At 33.1% G+C, this 15404-nt stretch overlaps 1 protein-coding gene across 1 annotated transcript in view; it reads right to left on the bottom strand.

The window, feature by feature from the left end:
* The window catches only part of LRP1B (LDL receptor related protein 1B), a 750913-nt gene that overhangs the window by 48629 nt on the left and 686880 nt on the right, over positions 1–15404 (bottom strand). The window contains exons 74-79 of the mRNA XM_074828545.1: positions 15004–15138; positions 13833–13952; positions 11404–11645; positions 5345–5568; positions 4971–5077; positions 1605–1721 (exon numbers count right to left, since the gene is read on the bottom strand). Coding sequence (XP_074684646.1) covers positions 1605–1721; positions 4971–5077; positions 5345–5568; positions 11404–11645; positions 13833–13952; positions 15004–15138 — 945 coding nt within the window. The remainder of the gene's footprint in view (positions 1–1604; positions 1722–4970; positions 5078–5344; positions 5569–11403; positions 11646–13832; positions 13953–15003; positions 15139–15404) is intronic.

The raw sequence follows: 15404 nt of genomic DNA, 5'->3' as shown, positions 1-15404 counted from the left end.
AAGTAGGGAAACCCTACAGTAACAACTAGTGAATTAGAACATACTTAGGCACAGCACTTTAATTAGAAGTATGTGACAAGGAAGAAACAGATTTTGCTGTACATAAGAGAAACTAACCTGACAAAACATTTCTTCAGCTCTTCTTAACATCTTTGAAATGCTCGCTTTCATACTACACTTTTTAAAGTCATAATTATAGAAAATTAATGCAAAATAAAATGTTAAGACTCTACCAATTCCTTCTTTTTAAGGGCTACAAGTGCTGATTAGATCACAGTTGGATTTCTGATGCACAACTGCCTGTAGAATTTCAAACTTTTACCCATGTAACAAGGCAATAGCTTCTGACTAAAACTTCTTCGCCAGAGATGCCTCTCTTCTTGATTTGAAGCCATAAAGAAACAGAATCTATCATTCCTTGTGATACCTTGTTCCTACTATTATCCACATTTACTGTAAAAATGGTTTTATATTTCACTTGTATTTATTTAGTTTCAATCTTCAGCCTTTATTTGTTCCTACTGTTTTTTTCACTCTATCAGTATTTGGTACTCAGTATTTTATTTCAAGAAAAATATTTATTAATTCTAATTCATTATTTTATACTTGTTTAATTAAATGGATTGAACTTTTTAGTCTCATTACAAAGCAATTTCTGAACTGTTCCAATTTTTCTTTGGTCTTATTTCTCTAATTTTTCTATAGTTACTACAAATGTCAACAGGAGACAAAAGGTGACGTTGCTTTAGTGATTTTGTATTTCATTATTAAATGCTACATATGGAAGCAACAAAGCTTCTACGTTCCACTTCCCCCTTTATAAACACCAAATTTGCTGCTTTTGGCACAGTGTAGTACAGTTCTGCCATGCTATAAAATATTTTCAAAGTCATCAACTTGCATGCCTTCTATTCTGTAGCACTGTTGCCTTTTTTTCCCTTGAAGAATAACCTCACGTTTATTCTTAAAATACAATTTAAATTTTTTTTAACTCGTTTCCTCTCTTTTCTACTCAAATTTCAGAAATTGTTACATATATTATCAAATTGTTAAAAAGCCAACATGCAATTCTGTAATAACAAAGGTTGCTTAATCAGAACCTCATTTCTTATGAAAGGAACTTTCCTCATTCACATTCTGTTAGCAGAACTCTGTGATTACTTACTGACCTGAAAGCCAAACCCATTATTTTTCCCAGAACTAATTCAGGTCAACTGTTCTATAAACTACACGACTCCTGTGTAATGCAGAGAGCTCTAATTTCTAACTAGTCAAGGTGCTCCTGTTGTTATGTAAGTCCATGCATAAATATTAATCAAAATCTGATGTGATAATACCTAAGGTAATGATTAGATAACAAACTTGAATATTTGCACATACCACTGAATCTTTTTCCCTAAAATAAGTTTATCAGACTATTTTAAAGATAAAATGATCTTATCTTAAATATCTATTTGTTTAGATAGTATCTGAAGTATTATCTAACAAAAGCAATGAATATTATTGAATAATCACTGCTTTTTGCTTACATAGTTTCTCTTAATAGTGAAATTTCAGCAAAACAAAATAAAATAGGTATCATCTCATGTAAAAGCTCTCTGTACCTTGTTTAGTGCTCACAGACACAACTGAACCGGAACCATCAAAAAGAACGCTGCCAATAACAGATAATTCAAAATCAGCCCAGAACAAACGCTGGCTGAACTGATCAACTACGAGACCTACAAAGAAAATAAAGTTCAAATAGGTATATAAAACCTGAAGAAAAAGTTAATATTTTTATGTAACTGTACATTTTTATATCGTTCATAGTCTTGTGGTCACAAAATACAGTGACAATGAAAAAAAATGACTGGAAACCAAGGAGAACAAACCTTCTGCATAAACCTTCCCCTCGAGGCAACTGTGGTTTTTTACTTTCTTTAACTTACTTTTCCAAGGTCAGTACCTTTTCAAACCCATTATCCTCAGCAGGTAGGGATATATACCAGGTGGGAATTAAATATAGAATCTAATCCTGTAATTTGCTCTACCAACAAAAAATCTATTATGTCAATAGATTTCTAAGCAGTAGCACCAGTGTGACAACACATTAAAAACAAGGCGTTCAGGTTTCATAGTCTTCCTAACCTATCCTGTTTCCACAAGTATATAATTGTGTTCTCTTTTTTATCACCAATACTTCATAGGCAGTGCGTATTACAGAAGTAAAAATCAGATTATTTTAATTACATTAGTTCTGCAAGACTTAAACAGCAATATTTAGATGTATGTATTCACATATATATGGAAAGAAAGCACAAGAGTGAGTGACTGAGAGCACAAATGAGAATAAAAGATAACATTGTGACTACCCAGCCTCTAGGCAATAACTAAATAGTTAAATCAAGCAGTCCATGTTTCATAAAGGATGATTAAATGATTAATATGCCATTTTAGTTCATGTCAAAAGCTTCAGCCTGAAAAAATATTTGAACCATAAAATAATTTAATTCTGAGCTTTTGAAGCTGTAGTGTATTTTTAATAAGAATGGGAAAAAGTATTTTTCTTCCTATTTATGTAAGTAGGTAAGTCAGAAAAAATACATCAAAAGAAATTATACATAACAGCAAAAGCACTCCTCTTAAAGTCATAAATTAATCAGCTACAGATAGATGAGAGGAAGCGGAGGAAGTCTGACGCACAGACCAGTGAAATATGTTTACATTTGCAACTCCATTAAAAAAAAACTTCTTTAAAAGAAACACTGGTATCCAGGCATACAGATAAAGAGAATAATTTCTGGTAAAAGATAATCACAATGTGTCAACTCTGTGTGATACATGGTACCTGTAAGGGGGAATATTTTAGAAGCAGTCCCTACTCTCCAGATTTAAATTATTCTTTGCATTTTAATAAGAATACTTAAATATCAAATAATAAATGAGTAACAGTCTCAACGTATCTTTCACAGTATCAGAGATAACACATGTAAAAAAAGCACTTATTTTTGTTTTATACATATAGCACTCCTGTAATAGTCATTTTTATGTAAATCCTGTGAAGTAAAGCCCAAATGCTCAAACTCTCACTCTCTTTTACTTGAAATAGTAAAGGAATATTTAGTAATAAATTTAAGACCAGTGTAATACAGATTTTCAGTAAAATCTTAGACTTCATCTAAACAATAGTATTAGTCTCATTTGGGAAGAAGTATTAAAGGCTTGGACTCTTACTTTGCATTCCCTCTAAAAAGACATGGTTCTGTGAGAAATATCTGACAAAAAATTAAAAGACTCCATAAACATCTACTTTCTACCATGAAGTAAAGGAAGAAAAGCACAGAACGATGCCACAAAAGTGTTTTCAGACAGTAGGTACAGGCAAATGCAATACTGTGGCAAGGCATTTGTGAAATTCTCTCTTTGCAAAGTCTACTCATTTTTCGTAATTCTGCTAATTTTCTTAATTATCATTTTATTCATCCTTGTAAGGAGAAAGAGGTCTGGTTAAGCGTTTATGTGAAACTTTTCTATATAAATTATATCAAGGAAAATATTATGAAGAAAAGCTCTTGCAGTTCTGCTTCCAGTCAGGAACAAAGTAAATACTTGCACTTTCAGATAAGCTTGATACCATTACTACCTACAAAATTCATTAAATTCGCTAATCCAATACCGATGGCCAAAAAAAAATTTTTTTATATGCCCTTTAATGACCAAGGAAGCGGTGACTGGCTCCGTAGGACATAACTTTGGAATCAACAAGACTGATAATAAGAGACAAAAAAGCAGCAATTAGAACTAAATCTAATGATTTGGATATCTGATATGTTCATGAAGTTTTACATAACAAGTTCAGCAAAGAATATGTAACAACTCTGATAAAAATAACATTCTGTTGTCTTTCAGTCTGAATAATCAGAAGCTTCTTATTGAATATACGTTGACTAACGTAGTTTTTGTTATTATTACTATTGTGATTCTTACTTACCTAAGGAGCATAAGCTTCCTCTCCTCAAAGCTTTCCTTATCACATATGTAATTTCTTAAATGTCTACATTTCAATCTAATCATGTCAATAAAGAGAGAGTGTTTCCTTTAAGGGATGAGTTTAATTTGCATATGCAACACCATAAGCCTATTTTAGCATGGGATTTAACAATCTGTTAAACTATTATTACTTGTTGCTGTGATAGTGGCAGCTTCTGAGATGCTTAGATATTCAGATAGCATCCTCTTGAAAGAAGCCTATGTTTCAATAGATATGCGTACCAAAGTTGGACAACCCTTAATTTGCAATGCAATAATAACAAATTATCATTGTAAGCCTGGAGAAACATCAAATATTGCATGAGAAAATAGGTCATGAACAAATCATTTGTGGTTTCAAGATGCGATGCTGCTATTTAAGAGAGACACATTTCATTCTGGATTTATCATTTCCTTTGTCACAAAAATTACTTTTATCCTGCCAATGGAGTCTTAATGGTAATTCACAAAATCTCAACATGTGCTGTCAAGCTTCAAAATAGTTCTGTAAAATACTGAGATAATTAAGTTGTTGCTTCTCTGAATACCTAAACCTTGTTTTATACTATTTTGCAGTGTATTCAGGAAACTAACTAGAATAGGCTGTGAGATTTCATATGCATTCTTAAAAAACCGTGTCTCACCACTATCTGGTGTTCCCTTAATTGATTTTACTTCTTCAATGTTATTGAACAAATCATGTTTTACCTGATTATATATAGTCCTTTGGTACTGCTTTCTAAAATCATGTTAAGCTTTGTTACAAAAGTTTAAGTCATATTAAGATATATCATTGGAAAGCAGAACTAAGAATTTGATTAGTAACTTCATATGAATAACGAGAATACATATTATTTAAAGTTTGGGGTTTTTTTTCAAACTGAGAAACTGGAATTCAGTCAACAAACCTACACTGAGTTAGCAAGAGCCATAATTAAGAAAAAGAATAAGCTGTATACCTGTAGGTCTTTGTAAATTCTTTTGAACCAATATCCTTCTCAGAGTACCATCCATAGATGATTCCTCTATGTGAGAGCGATCCCCAATAACTGTCCAATACATCATCCTAAAAGTATTAAACATAAAAAATAAGCTAGATGCCTATACAGAACCTCAAAACACTTCATTGATATTAAACTATTACAAGCCCTTCAACGTACCTGAAAGATGGGAGACAACTGATCCTGATTTAAATACAGGTAAATTGAGCAGGAAAGTTACTTTACTAGACTTGGAAAAGTTTACACATTTGCAGACATCATTTTATTAATCTCACTCTGCTTTGCATTTTTGTCCGAATTACCAAAACAGAGTAATGTTGAAACATACATACCCCTTTTTAGGATTTACAGCAATTGCATATGGTTCTCCTGCCATGCTTGTAAGGAGTCTTGTGCAGTTAGGTCCGTTCAATTGCCCTACATTGATGGAGTATCTCAGACTAGTCCAATGAGTTGTATAGTAGCTGAACCAATGCATTCTGGAATGATCAGTCCAGTAAATATTTCCAGCAACCCAGTCAACAGCAATGCCCCTAGGTCTTTTGAATTCTGGACACTAAAAGGAACAGATGTTAAAGTCAGATTTATGGAAATTATCTTTCACTGCAGCTGCATAGTCACAGATTTATGTAACTTTTTAGAGTTAAGTAAATTTTACCTTTAATATGTTAAAATATTTAAAAACAGGGCATTGGAAAGACATAAATTCCACCTGTAGGAGATAAGCTCTAAGTGATCTGCTGACAGTTCTATTCAGCGCAGAAGAACAAGTCAATGGTTCAAAACTGTCTTCTCAAGTCTAAGGCTACCTACCTTAAGAAAAAGGCACTTAGGTATGACCTACATGAGCTATTGATACTGAAGCTAATAAGTGTTACATATTGTAATTCAAAAGGAAAGGAAAAGGAAGAAATGAGATTATACAGCTATTATACTCCATGCAGATGTCCCATCCCAAAGCCCTCAGTGAAAATGGTGCTTGAGACCATCCGGAGGTATGGCTGCTCAGCATCACTGCATTTAGGAAACTGCATAAAATTACCTCTGTATTCTGACCAATACTAATTGTAAGGAAATTATTTAAATGTTTTTTCTTCTCATGCTATTAACTGTTCCCGTGTTCCACCACTGATTAAAACTAGAGTTAGTGCAATATTCAGCTTCACATGTACAAGAGGCTTGACTGATTAAAACTTTAAAATTAAAAAGTGTAGTATCTTTCTCATGATTATACAGTTATCATTAAGGCCTAGATCCTAAAAAATGGTCCTAAGGATAGAAGTTCATATTGCAAATAGGAGAGATATATGAACACATTTCTCCAAAGTTCACTAGAATTCCTGCAGAGAGGAGTAAAATTTGTGAAACAGGACTATCCAACTATTTCTAACATGAATACAGCATATCATAAAAAATGCAAGACCCGTATGAGCTAAATACATGTGCAATTGTTTGCCTGTTTACCTATAATGACATCAAGTTAAATTATGAACAAAAAATGTCTATTCCTTGACAAATGCAGTAATGGAATGCTACTAAGCTATGTAACTAAACATCAAGAAAGAAAATCCTAAAATAACTTGTTTTCCTCAGGTGACAGAGTTTCCTAATACCACAAGACATTTGTAGACTATTTTAATCATAAAATAAATGTCATTTCATTCTCTAGGTGAAATAATAGGACTCTGCAAGGGTGAATTTAGATAGTTCATTGTTCATAAACCTTTAATTCTGCAAAAATGTCATAGAATGCATGTTCTAAAGATATATAGAACCCTGACTTTCTATTTAGATGAGTATTAAAGCAGCAAAATCAATCACTGCATTTACAAAACAGTGTTTCTTTAAAAACAGGGTCACAGACATTTTTTTAAAGTTAAACAAAATAACGTATAATGATTCTTTGTCATGAAATGATGATATTGGCAGCATATGCTTCCAGAAAAAACATAAAAATGACCTTCTTTTTCCCTCCAAGAAATGTAGCATTTGCATGCAACAACCTCTTTTTTTCTTTGTTACATTACCCAAGCCAAAGATACCCAAGATAGCCAAAAACGTGAGTATTTGCAGGTAAGCGTCATTGTATTTTTAATCCAAACTTTTAATTCTGGGTAATATTCAGGTACCTGTGTCAAGAATCTTCTCATACCCGGAGATCTCCAGTTACTACTTCGGAGACTGCAAGATTTAATGGCACTGGCCTGCAAGGCTGGAGACAAATATTCTTTCAAAGGGAGAGCAGCTATCAGGGACAGCACAGTCCCTTGCCTCTCCTTGGACTGTTCTAGAGCCACTGTTTACTGTAAGACTACCTTCTTTGGAACCTGGTAAGCTCATGATGGGAGTTACCATGCAGAGTGAGAGATGGTTCCCAAAAACCTGGTGGTAGAGGCAGATGAGACAAAGGGACATCCTAAAAAGATTCTGGAACAAGGTTGGGTTGCTTACTAACACTGACCCTTTCTCATTCTTCACAGGAAAAGTGAAATTCCAGTAATGCTGGGGTGCATATTAAAGATCAAATGAACAAGGAGATAACCGGAAGAAATAGAAAGCAGCCATCTGCTGTAAGAGATTAAAAAGAGAATGAAAAACACTAGCTGGTGCTATGGCCATGTAATTCTCAGTTGTGTTCATTAAGTTTCAGCGTAGCTACATCATATTTCCGATATCTTATGCATCTTCTCATACTGTCTAGGAAAATTACTTACTGTAAATGAGCTTTTACCTAATAGCTTATTTGGATTATGTTAATTTTGAGGAATGATTTTGCATACAGAATAAGGATGAAAATACAGGAGGAAAATCACATTAATACTTTCTACAGTTATTTTAGCCCACTTTGATGTTAAATATAACACACTACAACCTATTAGAAAATAGAGGTTTGAAGCCTAATCGCCTTTTATAGTATGGTAGTCTCTGCAGAACTACAGACCATGTTAGATTGATGACTTTTGATCAGAACTGCTGCCTATTGTAAAACCTGTTTTGCTGAGAAAGATTTTTTAAAAAATAAAAGATAAACAAAGAAAAAAAAAGAAGCAGCTGCAGTAACAGCTAGTATTTGGAAACCATTTTGATATAATGGTAGAGTGCAGAAAAATTTTAAACCCCTAAAGTTGAGTTTGACTGGAGAAACTATGTTACACATGCAGTAGGAAGCCATCACCTTGCAATGCTTAGCATTTTAACACAGGAAGACTAAATTACAAATTAATTTATACCATAAGCACATGTGAAGCAATATTTTCTGTATTTACTTTACAGATGTTTTTCATACGGTATTGCTGCGGAATTAAGTAAATCAATGATTTATTGTTGCTTAAAATATCTTCATTAAAAATAATACATTATCTAATTATGTATTATTAGAACACTAAAAATAAATGAGAAACAATAATACTAGAAAACCTTTAGACTTTCACTCTCTGAAACAGAAAATTTTCCTTGACGGATGAGCAGCCCAGTAGGTGCTGTGGTTCACCAAACCATTTGTGTTACATAAGTAGGATCATTTAAAAATCCCAACCACCTGATTCCAGAAGGAGAGGGTCTCCTAAGTACATAAACTTCATCCATACAGAGCTACAAATTGTTTCCATTCACAGTGATGCACTGAATTCCACTGGGCCCTGGGGCAAACGTTGGGAGTATATACGTGGATATATCACAAGAATGGTTAAGGGTCCTTGTCAAACTCTCAGAACAGTGGGGCTGGAGCAAGCTGCTAATATATTGACTGGATACATTACAAAAACCTATGGGTTTTTTTATTATTATATGGTACAATTACTTTAATGTTCAGCTTTGTGTCCTCTTCCATGAAAAACAGCACTTGAGTTTAAGTGGCAAGTCACTGTGTTGAATATTCACCTCGGATAACTTATACATCTCTCTCCAAGGATTATGCCAGTAAACAGCTGCACCAGGTATGACCAATTCACTTACATGTCTTAACTCAATTGGAATGCAGTCCTCTTCTGCATCTGTCAATTAACTCTGACAAGTTGATATTTACTGTTTCCTTTAATGCTTCAATTTGTACCAAGCTTAAACCCCTTTTCACAGAAATACAAGAGATACTTAAAGCTATTCTCTGAGGAAGGCTCTTGATATGCTAATTCCATGGAGCAATTTCAGTTGAGATGGATTTTTGCATTAATGTAATTACCTGAAAATGCAGGTGACTTTGTTCAAGTTTACTGTCCTGATTTACATATCAAAGTCTAGATATAAAAGTTATATGTAACCTTTGAAAACTTACCCATTAAAAAACTTGGGTTAAAATTAAGTAATTCTCAAGCTTTTCAAAACCAAATTTAAGTGACAATATTAAAGAAACACTATAAAACCAATTAACCTACTGATCAGTTATATACAAGGCAATAATATTTGAGTATTAATGAGATCATGCTGGGAAAATACTCTTGAATAGTATGGCACAATGAGAAGTAAATACTTCACAAATATAAATGAAAAGTGTCTAAAATATATTCAGATACAGTCTGTGCATTTTCCACATACAGATTTTTAAAAAAGCTTTGTATGGCTTGGATCAAGCACCTTCACAAGCACCTACCTGCGCTGAAGAGGCAAGGGAAAATGGTGTATAAAGAAAACCAAATTTTTGTCAATAATTCTGAAGAGGAAGTGACTAGAAAGTATTCTTGCATAATGGTGAAACAGAGATATAAAAAGCAAAAAGTATTTCAGTACTTCAGAAAAATAATGGTAATTCTAAGAACATTTTATCTTTATTAGTTTAAACAGGGAGACAGTGTCAAATCAGCTATGAAAATTTCAATCCCTGAACTATGAGGAAGTCTCAAGGAAGATTATGTTCAATTTTATGGACCTGTAAGAGAGTGTAGATCCATTAGAGAGTTTGTGGGTCAGTAGACTACACTTATACTTGCAGGAGGCACCTGCATATTAACAATAAATAAATAAATAACAACAAAACCCCCCAACACTCTGTTTTCACAAGACGTTACAAGTTCATTACTTTCTAATAATGAACTCGATATAGAGATATGTCTCTCAGGATTTCTTAGGCACAGTATCTGCCACATTTAAATGAGAAAAACATCACAGTAGAATTTGTCCACATCTTCAATACATACTTAGGTTCTCAAAGTATCCTTCCCTAAAACTCAAATGACATACCTGACCTACTAGAAATGCTAGGAATAGTTTTCTACTTTAGATCTACATACACTTTCCGTCAACAAAATCTAGCCCCTCTTCTGCTGGGCAGGTGGAAGTGTGGGTTTTGAACCACTTTTCCTGTGTATCAGACACAAGATATATTCAGTGTCCATTGGTGTTCTACATCCGCAGGCTTTTTGCCCTGCTGGCTTCAAAGGTCAGCAATGTCATTCATTTGCAAAGGAAATACCCCTGGATGAAAGGTACTTAGAAGTGGTTTCAGATGTGTAAGAGTTGAATGATAGATAAAAGATTAGTCTACTGTTGCTACTGCTGTTTATTCTACTGGGATATAAAAGCATTCATGTGATGTAAGGTCATCCCTGTTACCTCTCCTAAGTTTAAGGAAACAGCCAGACAGGTATTATTTCTAACCCGATTTATTATTGGCCAAGAAAAAACTAAAAACTCTCCTCTGCCATCACATTTAATAAAAAGTGAAAAAAAAAATCTAAATATACAGCATTATAGAAACACCAATGTAAAGATCACATTGTTATCTTCAGTTCAGCACTAACACTTCCTTGGGAATTTTGTGGAAATATATGAGGCAAAATGAGTATCAATCTGCATTTATTTTATTTTCAAGTAAAGACCACTTGAAATTACCTGAGGTTATAAAAATCCACATTTCTGTTGTAAAGTGCAAAATTACATTTATGCTTATTCAAACAAAGATACTATGCTGCTCAACATATAAAGGAATAAATATTTGTTGTTCTAGTTTTTAAATGTTTGTCATAGCTTTACCAATACTATTTTTTTATATGGTCACTATAGAAATTAAGTGATTCTTGATTTCTGTTTTCCAAGGACTTGAAATTCATGCTTTCTTTAAACCATGTGTTGCTTATATACGTCTATTATATCCTGTCTTTTCTCTCTTGAAATAAAAAATCTTGATGGTATACAGTCTTACTAAGCCTCTAACATATTGGTTATATCTCTGTAGAAAACTTTTTAAAGTACTCTAGTTGTGTTCTCTTAGAGACTTGACCAAGTCTGTCAGAGTCTTGAATGGAAAGGCGTTAGTAGACATATATCCCATTTGAATAAAATCATTCTCAGATAGACATTTTAAATTTACTAAATCAGGACATGTTATTATAGACAATCAGAACAGAAAAGTAAATTGAAAGAAATTTGTATCATGTAATCTTTGATTTTGATAACTTACTATCAAGCCACTGTTACTTTGTCTTCTCTCTCTGTCGTGAAGCTTTCTGTAGAAAATCCCTCCTGGATTAAATTGAGTACTCCAAACAATCATGTCCCCTTGAAAATACGCATCCATTCCAGTTATCCTTGAATTATGTTCAATATGTGATATTTGCTGATGAACATCACTGTAGTTGAATGGATATGCAAAACCCAGGATGTCAGTGTCATTAGCAACATAGAGAACTTGATCTTCAGAGCCTAGGGATTATTATAATGAAACAAAAATAAGGTAAATGTCAACTAATGCAAAATCAGTGTTTTTAACTCAAGTAGTTTTTTGGTGTTTATCTGATATGATTCCTTATGTTAAAATTCTTTCTGGTTGTTGAAGACTGCAAAAGCACTCACACTGGGCAGTAAATGCAACTCTTCATACTCTGATATCACTACACGTTACTTCAATGCTCTCTGAGCTCACGCTGTGACACCTAAGATTATATTTTAAGGAGTATGTAATATAAGACACTTTAAGGAGTATACAAAATCAGGCGATATTATGCATTAAGTCCATATGAATTGCTCATATTTTTATAAGCACATTGTGTCTAGAGGGTCCTAAATGGATATATTAAAGGAACACAAAGTTGCCAATAGCACTATTTTAAATTATTTAATTGGAAATTAAAAATGGAATGATATTATCTTTAGTGAAGGCAGTGAAGTTTTGAAATTGACTGCAACAGGAGCAAACTGGAGCAAAGCTGCTACAGAAAATGTGCAGTTGTGTCTTATATCTCCTTATTTCAGGATGAACATTTATGGATACCTGTGAATGGGTGGTATTTATGGATACCTAGTTACCATCTTGATTCAGATGTTGTAAAGTATGTTATTCATAAGAAAATGCTCTCTGGTATCTATTCATTAAGTTTTGAGAAAGTTTCAGATCTGCTGGATACATTAGAATGCATTTGCATTTTTTTTGTTTTCCAATTTACATCACATTTATCCATAGAGAATCAATTTATAATAATGTCTGTCCAACACACTTCCTCCTTATGAGTATGAAATATCAGAAATAACTTGTTCCCTCATTCTGCTAAACACAAGAAGAAAGAGGAGATCCATTAAAGCAAGTATCAATGAGGGAAGAGGGGAACATTAACTGTATTACAATAGAAAAGAAGCTTGTGAAAAATTCAGGTGTAGGATAATGATTCCCAGATTTTTAAATTATAAACCCTCAGAATTATGCCTATGTTTCTATAATAACAAGCCATTATATCCTCAATTAGTAACCTTGTTTGTTCCCATGTCATAATCTGACTGCTTCTTCAGTAATAGGCAATGATGCTAAATCCTGATAGATTTAGCATTGTTAAATATAGAAGAAATTACTAACCACCCATTAATATGATCTTCCAGTGGTGAGCTTGCTTCCAGAAAATGTGAACAAAGCATATAAGAAACCTGACTATCACCATCTAACCACCCAGCATGGGTGTACCTACATTACTGCCTGGTGTGCTACAAAGAAGGAAGAACTGGAATTAACATGATAAAATCTGTTATGGTTCTAGGATGCATGTCCACAACATGTGCTAACTGGCCATATGGTGCACCAGATATATATATGGATATATACACAGATATATATACCGAGATGTATAAGGAGCCACACCTTGTAACTTCAACACTTGTTCTGCACTGAAGACTCCAAGTGTAGGTATAAGTCAAATTCACACCAAAATCTCTCTAAATCGCAGGTGAGATGCTATGATCATACTTTCAGTTATTCAGACACAGATCCATAAAGATTATGTTAACTTTACTCGGGCAGCGGGAACATTGCATGTTTCATTTCTAAAATGATTTAAAAGTTACATAATACCCAGACTCAACTATTACCTCTTCCTTATGAAAGACAGAAATAACGTCTATGTGTGCATATTTCTTTACCTTCACTGGACCATGATCTGGGCAGCTGATTTATATAAGGAGTATATTCTTAGGTGACTAATTTTAGAAAAACTCCACTTAAATGACTTCTATAAGATTTCTCAACAGGACAAGGCAAAACTTGTTAACTCCAATTACCACTTAATTTATTCCTAAAGTTCTAAAACATATTTCTATGGAAGAGTTGATTCTTCTCTCAAGCTTCTAAAACTTCACCAGAATGCTTACATGCTTGCTAATACATAATCTCTGTTTTTCTTATTTGTGTATATCTTTTTGTAAATTGAGAAAGCTGGAGTTGGAAATGTACTTTCATATTCAGTGTATTCATGAAAGGTAAATCTGAGCGGTTTTGAGAATTATTTTTGTGCGCTACTCAAGAAATATTTATCTAAAAAGAAATTGTATATGCAACACAGAATTGTTACCACCCGTGTATAACAAACAATTTTGTACTGTTTCTCTATTTTGATTTGATAGCCTTACCTTTTGCTATGCAACTGTTATTCCTCTCCTTATAATTTTTCTCACATGCACATTTGTATGACCCCTTAACATTATTGCAGTGTTGGGAGCAGGCACCAAATACCATACATTCGTTGATATCTGTGAGGAAAAAATCTGTAATTTATACACCTATAGTTTAATACATTGTTATTTAACATGTTTGTACAATCATGGAACAAATCAGATGTAAAAAAGGAACTCATAAGCATTGGTGTATCTTGCAAGAGTAAGAGTAAAAAGAAGCCTTCTACAATTATCACTAATGTTATTTCCGCTGCATTCAACATATCTCAAAGATTTTTTATATTATTTCTCCATCTTTCCTATATCAACCTATTATCATTAGAGCCTGAAATCAACTTTGAGAATGAAAATGTCTGTTAGAATTACCTCCAACATACCTACCTCTGGTACAGTCAAAACTACATGATTATCCCTTACTGGAAAAGCTGCTGTGTATACCTTTTTCTTAAGAGCCAAACAATGAAGTTTTTGTATGCAAGTATATATTCACTTTGATTCACTTTGATATATTCACTTCACTGAAGTGATCTCCACTTTTTCTATAAGCTGCTACTCACCAGTAAGAAAATTAATTCACAACCCATTCTTTGAGAAGGTAGATTTATCTTGCCATTCTGATCAACTCTTTCATTATAACAGCCACGTCTTTTCTTCTGACCAGTGTGGCATCCTATATATTACGACTACACTTGCTAAGGAATTTTACTTTCAATATGTTTATTTTACTTCTAATTTTTTTAAATGCATCTTCATTATTTTAATCATCTCGAAATATTCCCCTGCGCCAATTTAAACACCAATCCCTATTGTTTAGTTAAATAATCTATTAGACCTTAAATCACCCATTTACCCCTTAAATTATAAAATTATTTTATGGTCTGACTTAAACCTTTCAACATTCACAACCAATGTTAATCTTTGATAACCTGCCCAGGTAAAATGCATAAATCTACATCCTGTAAATCCTTTCAGTTTCTTATTTTGATTTCTTAATCCCATAGCTATGAAACAGGTTTTACTCTGAAAAAAAAAATGTATGTGATAGGTATCTCCTCCAGCATAGAAAACTGACTATGCAGTTGACTTTTAATACTTTACAGCAAGGGATGATGGAAAAGATCTGTACCTTCACATTGTCTATTCCTCTTGTTTCTCTGAAATCCAGGTTTACACTGACACAGTAGGGATGTTTTTGTTTGATTACAGTATGCATCATCTCCACAAGGATTCACATTATCTTCACATGTATATTCAGCAACACCTAAACATAAACTAAATGTCTAAAACAACGCTGATAGATTTGTTTAAACTGTTAAAAATGAGGTCTAAAACAACAACAACAAATTTATCTTTCTGTTAAAAGAATAACAGGCAAATTTTAAACAAAAACATTACAGTATTTACCTACATATGCATATAAATTGACAGTATTTAACTGAGATATTTCATTTCACATCACGAATTTAATACTGAAATTTATCTTGTTGCAAATGTGGAATAAAATACAATCAATTTATAGCTAAACTA

The sequence above is a fragment of the Strix aluco genome, chromosome 6 (genome assembly GCF_031877795.1).
Source record: "Strix aluco isolate bStrAlu1 chromosome 6, bStrAlu1.hap1, whole genome shotgun sequence".
Taxonomy (NCBI): Eukaryota; Metazoa; Chordata; class Aves; order Strigiformes; family Strigidae; genus Strix; species Strix aluco.
Note: the sequence above shows the minus strand (reverse complement) of the source record. Positions and strands in the feature narration are given on the sequence as shown.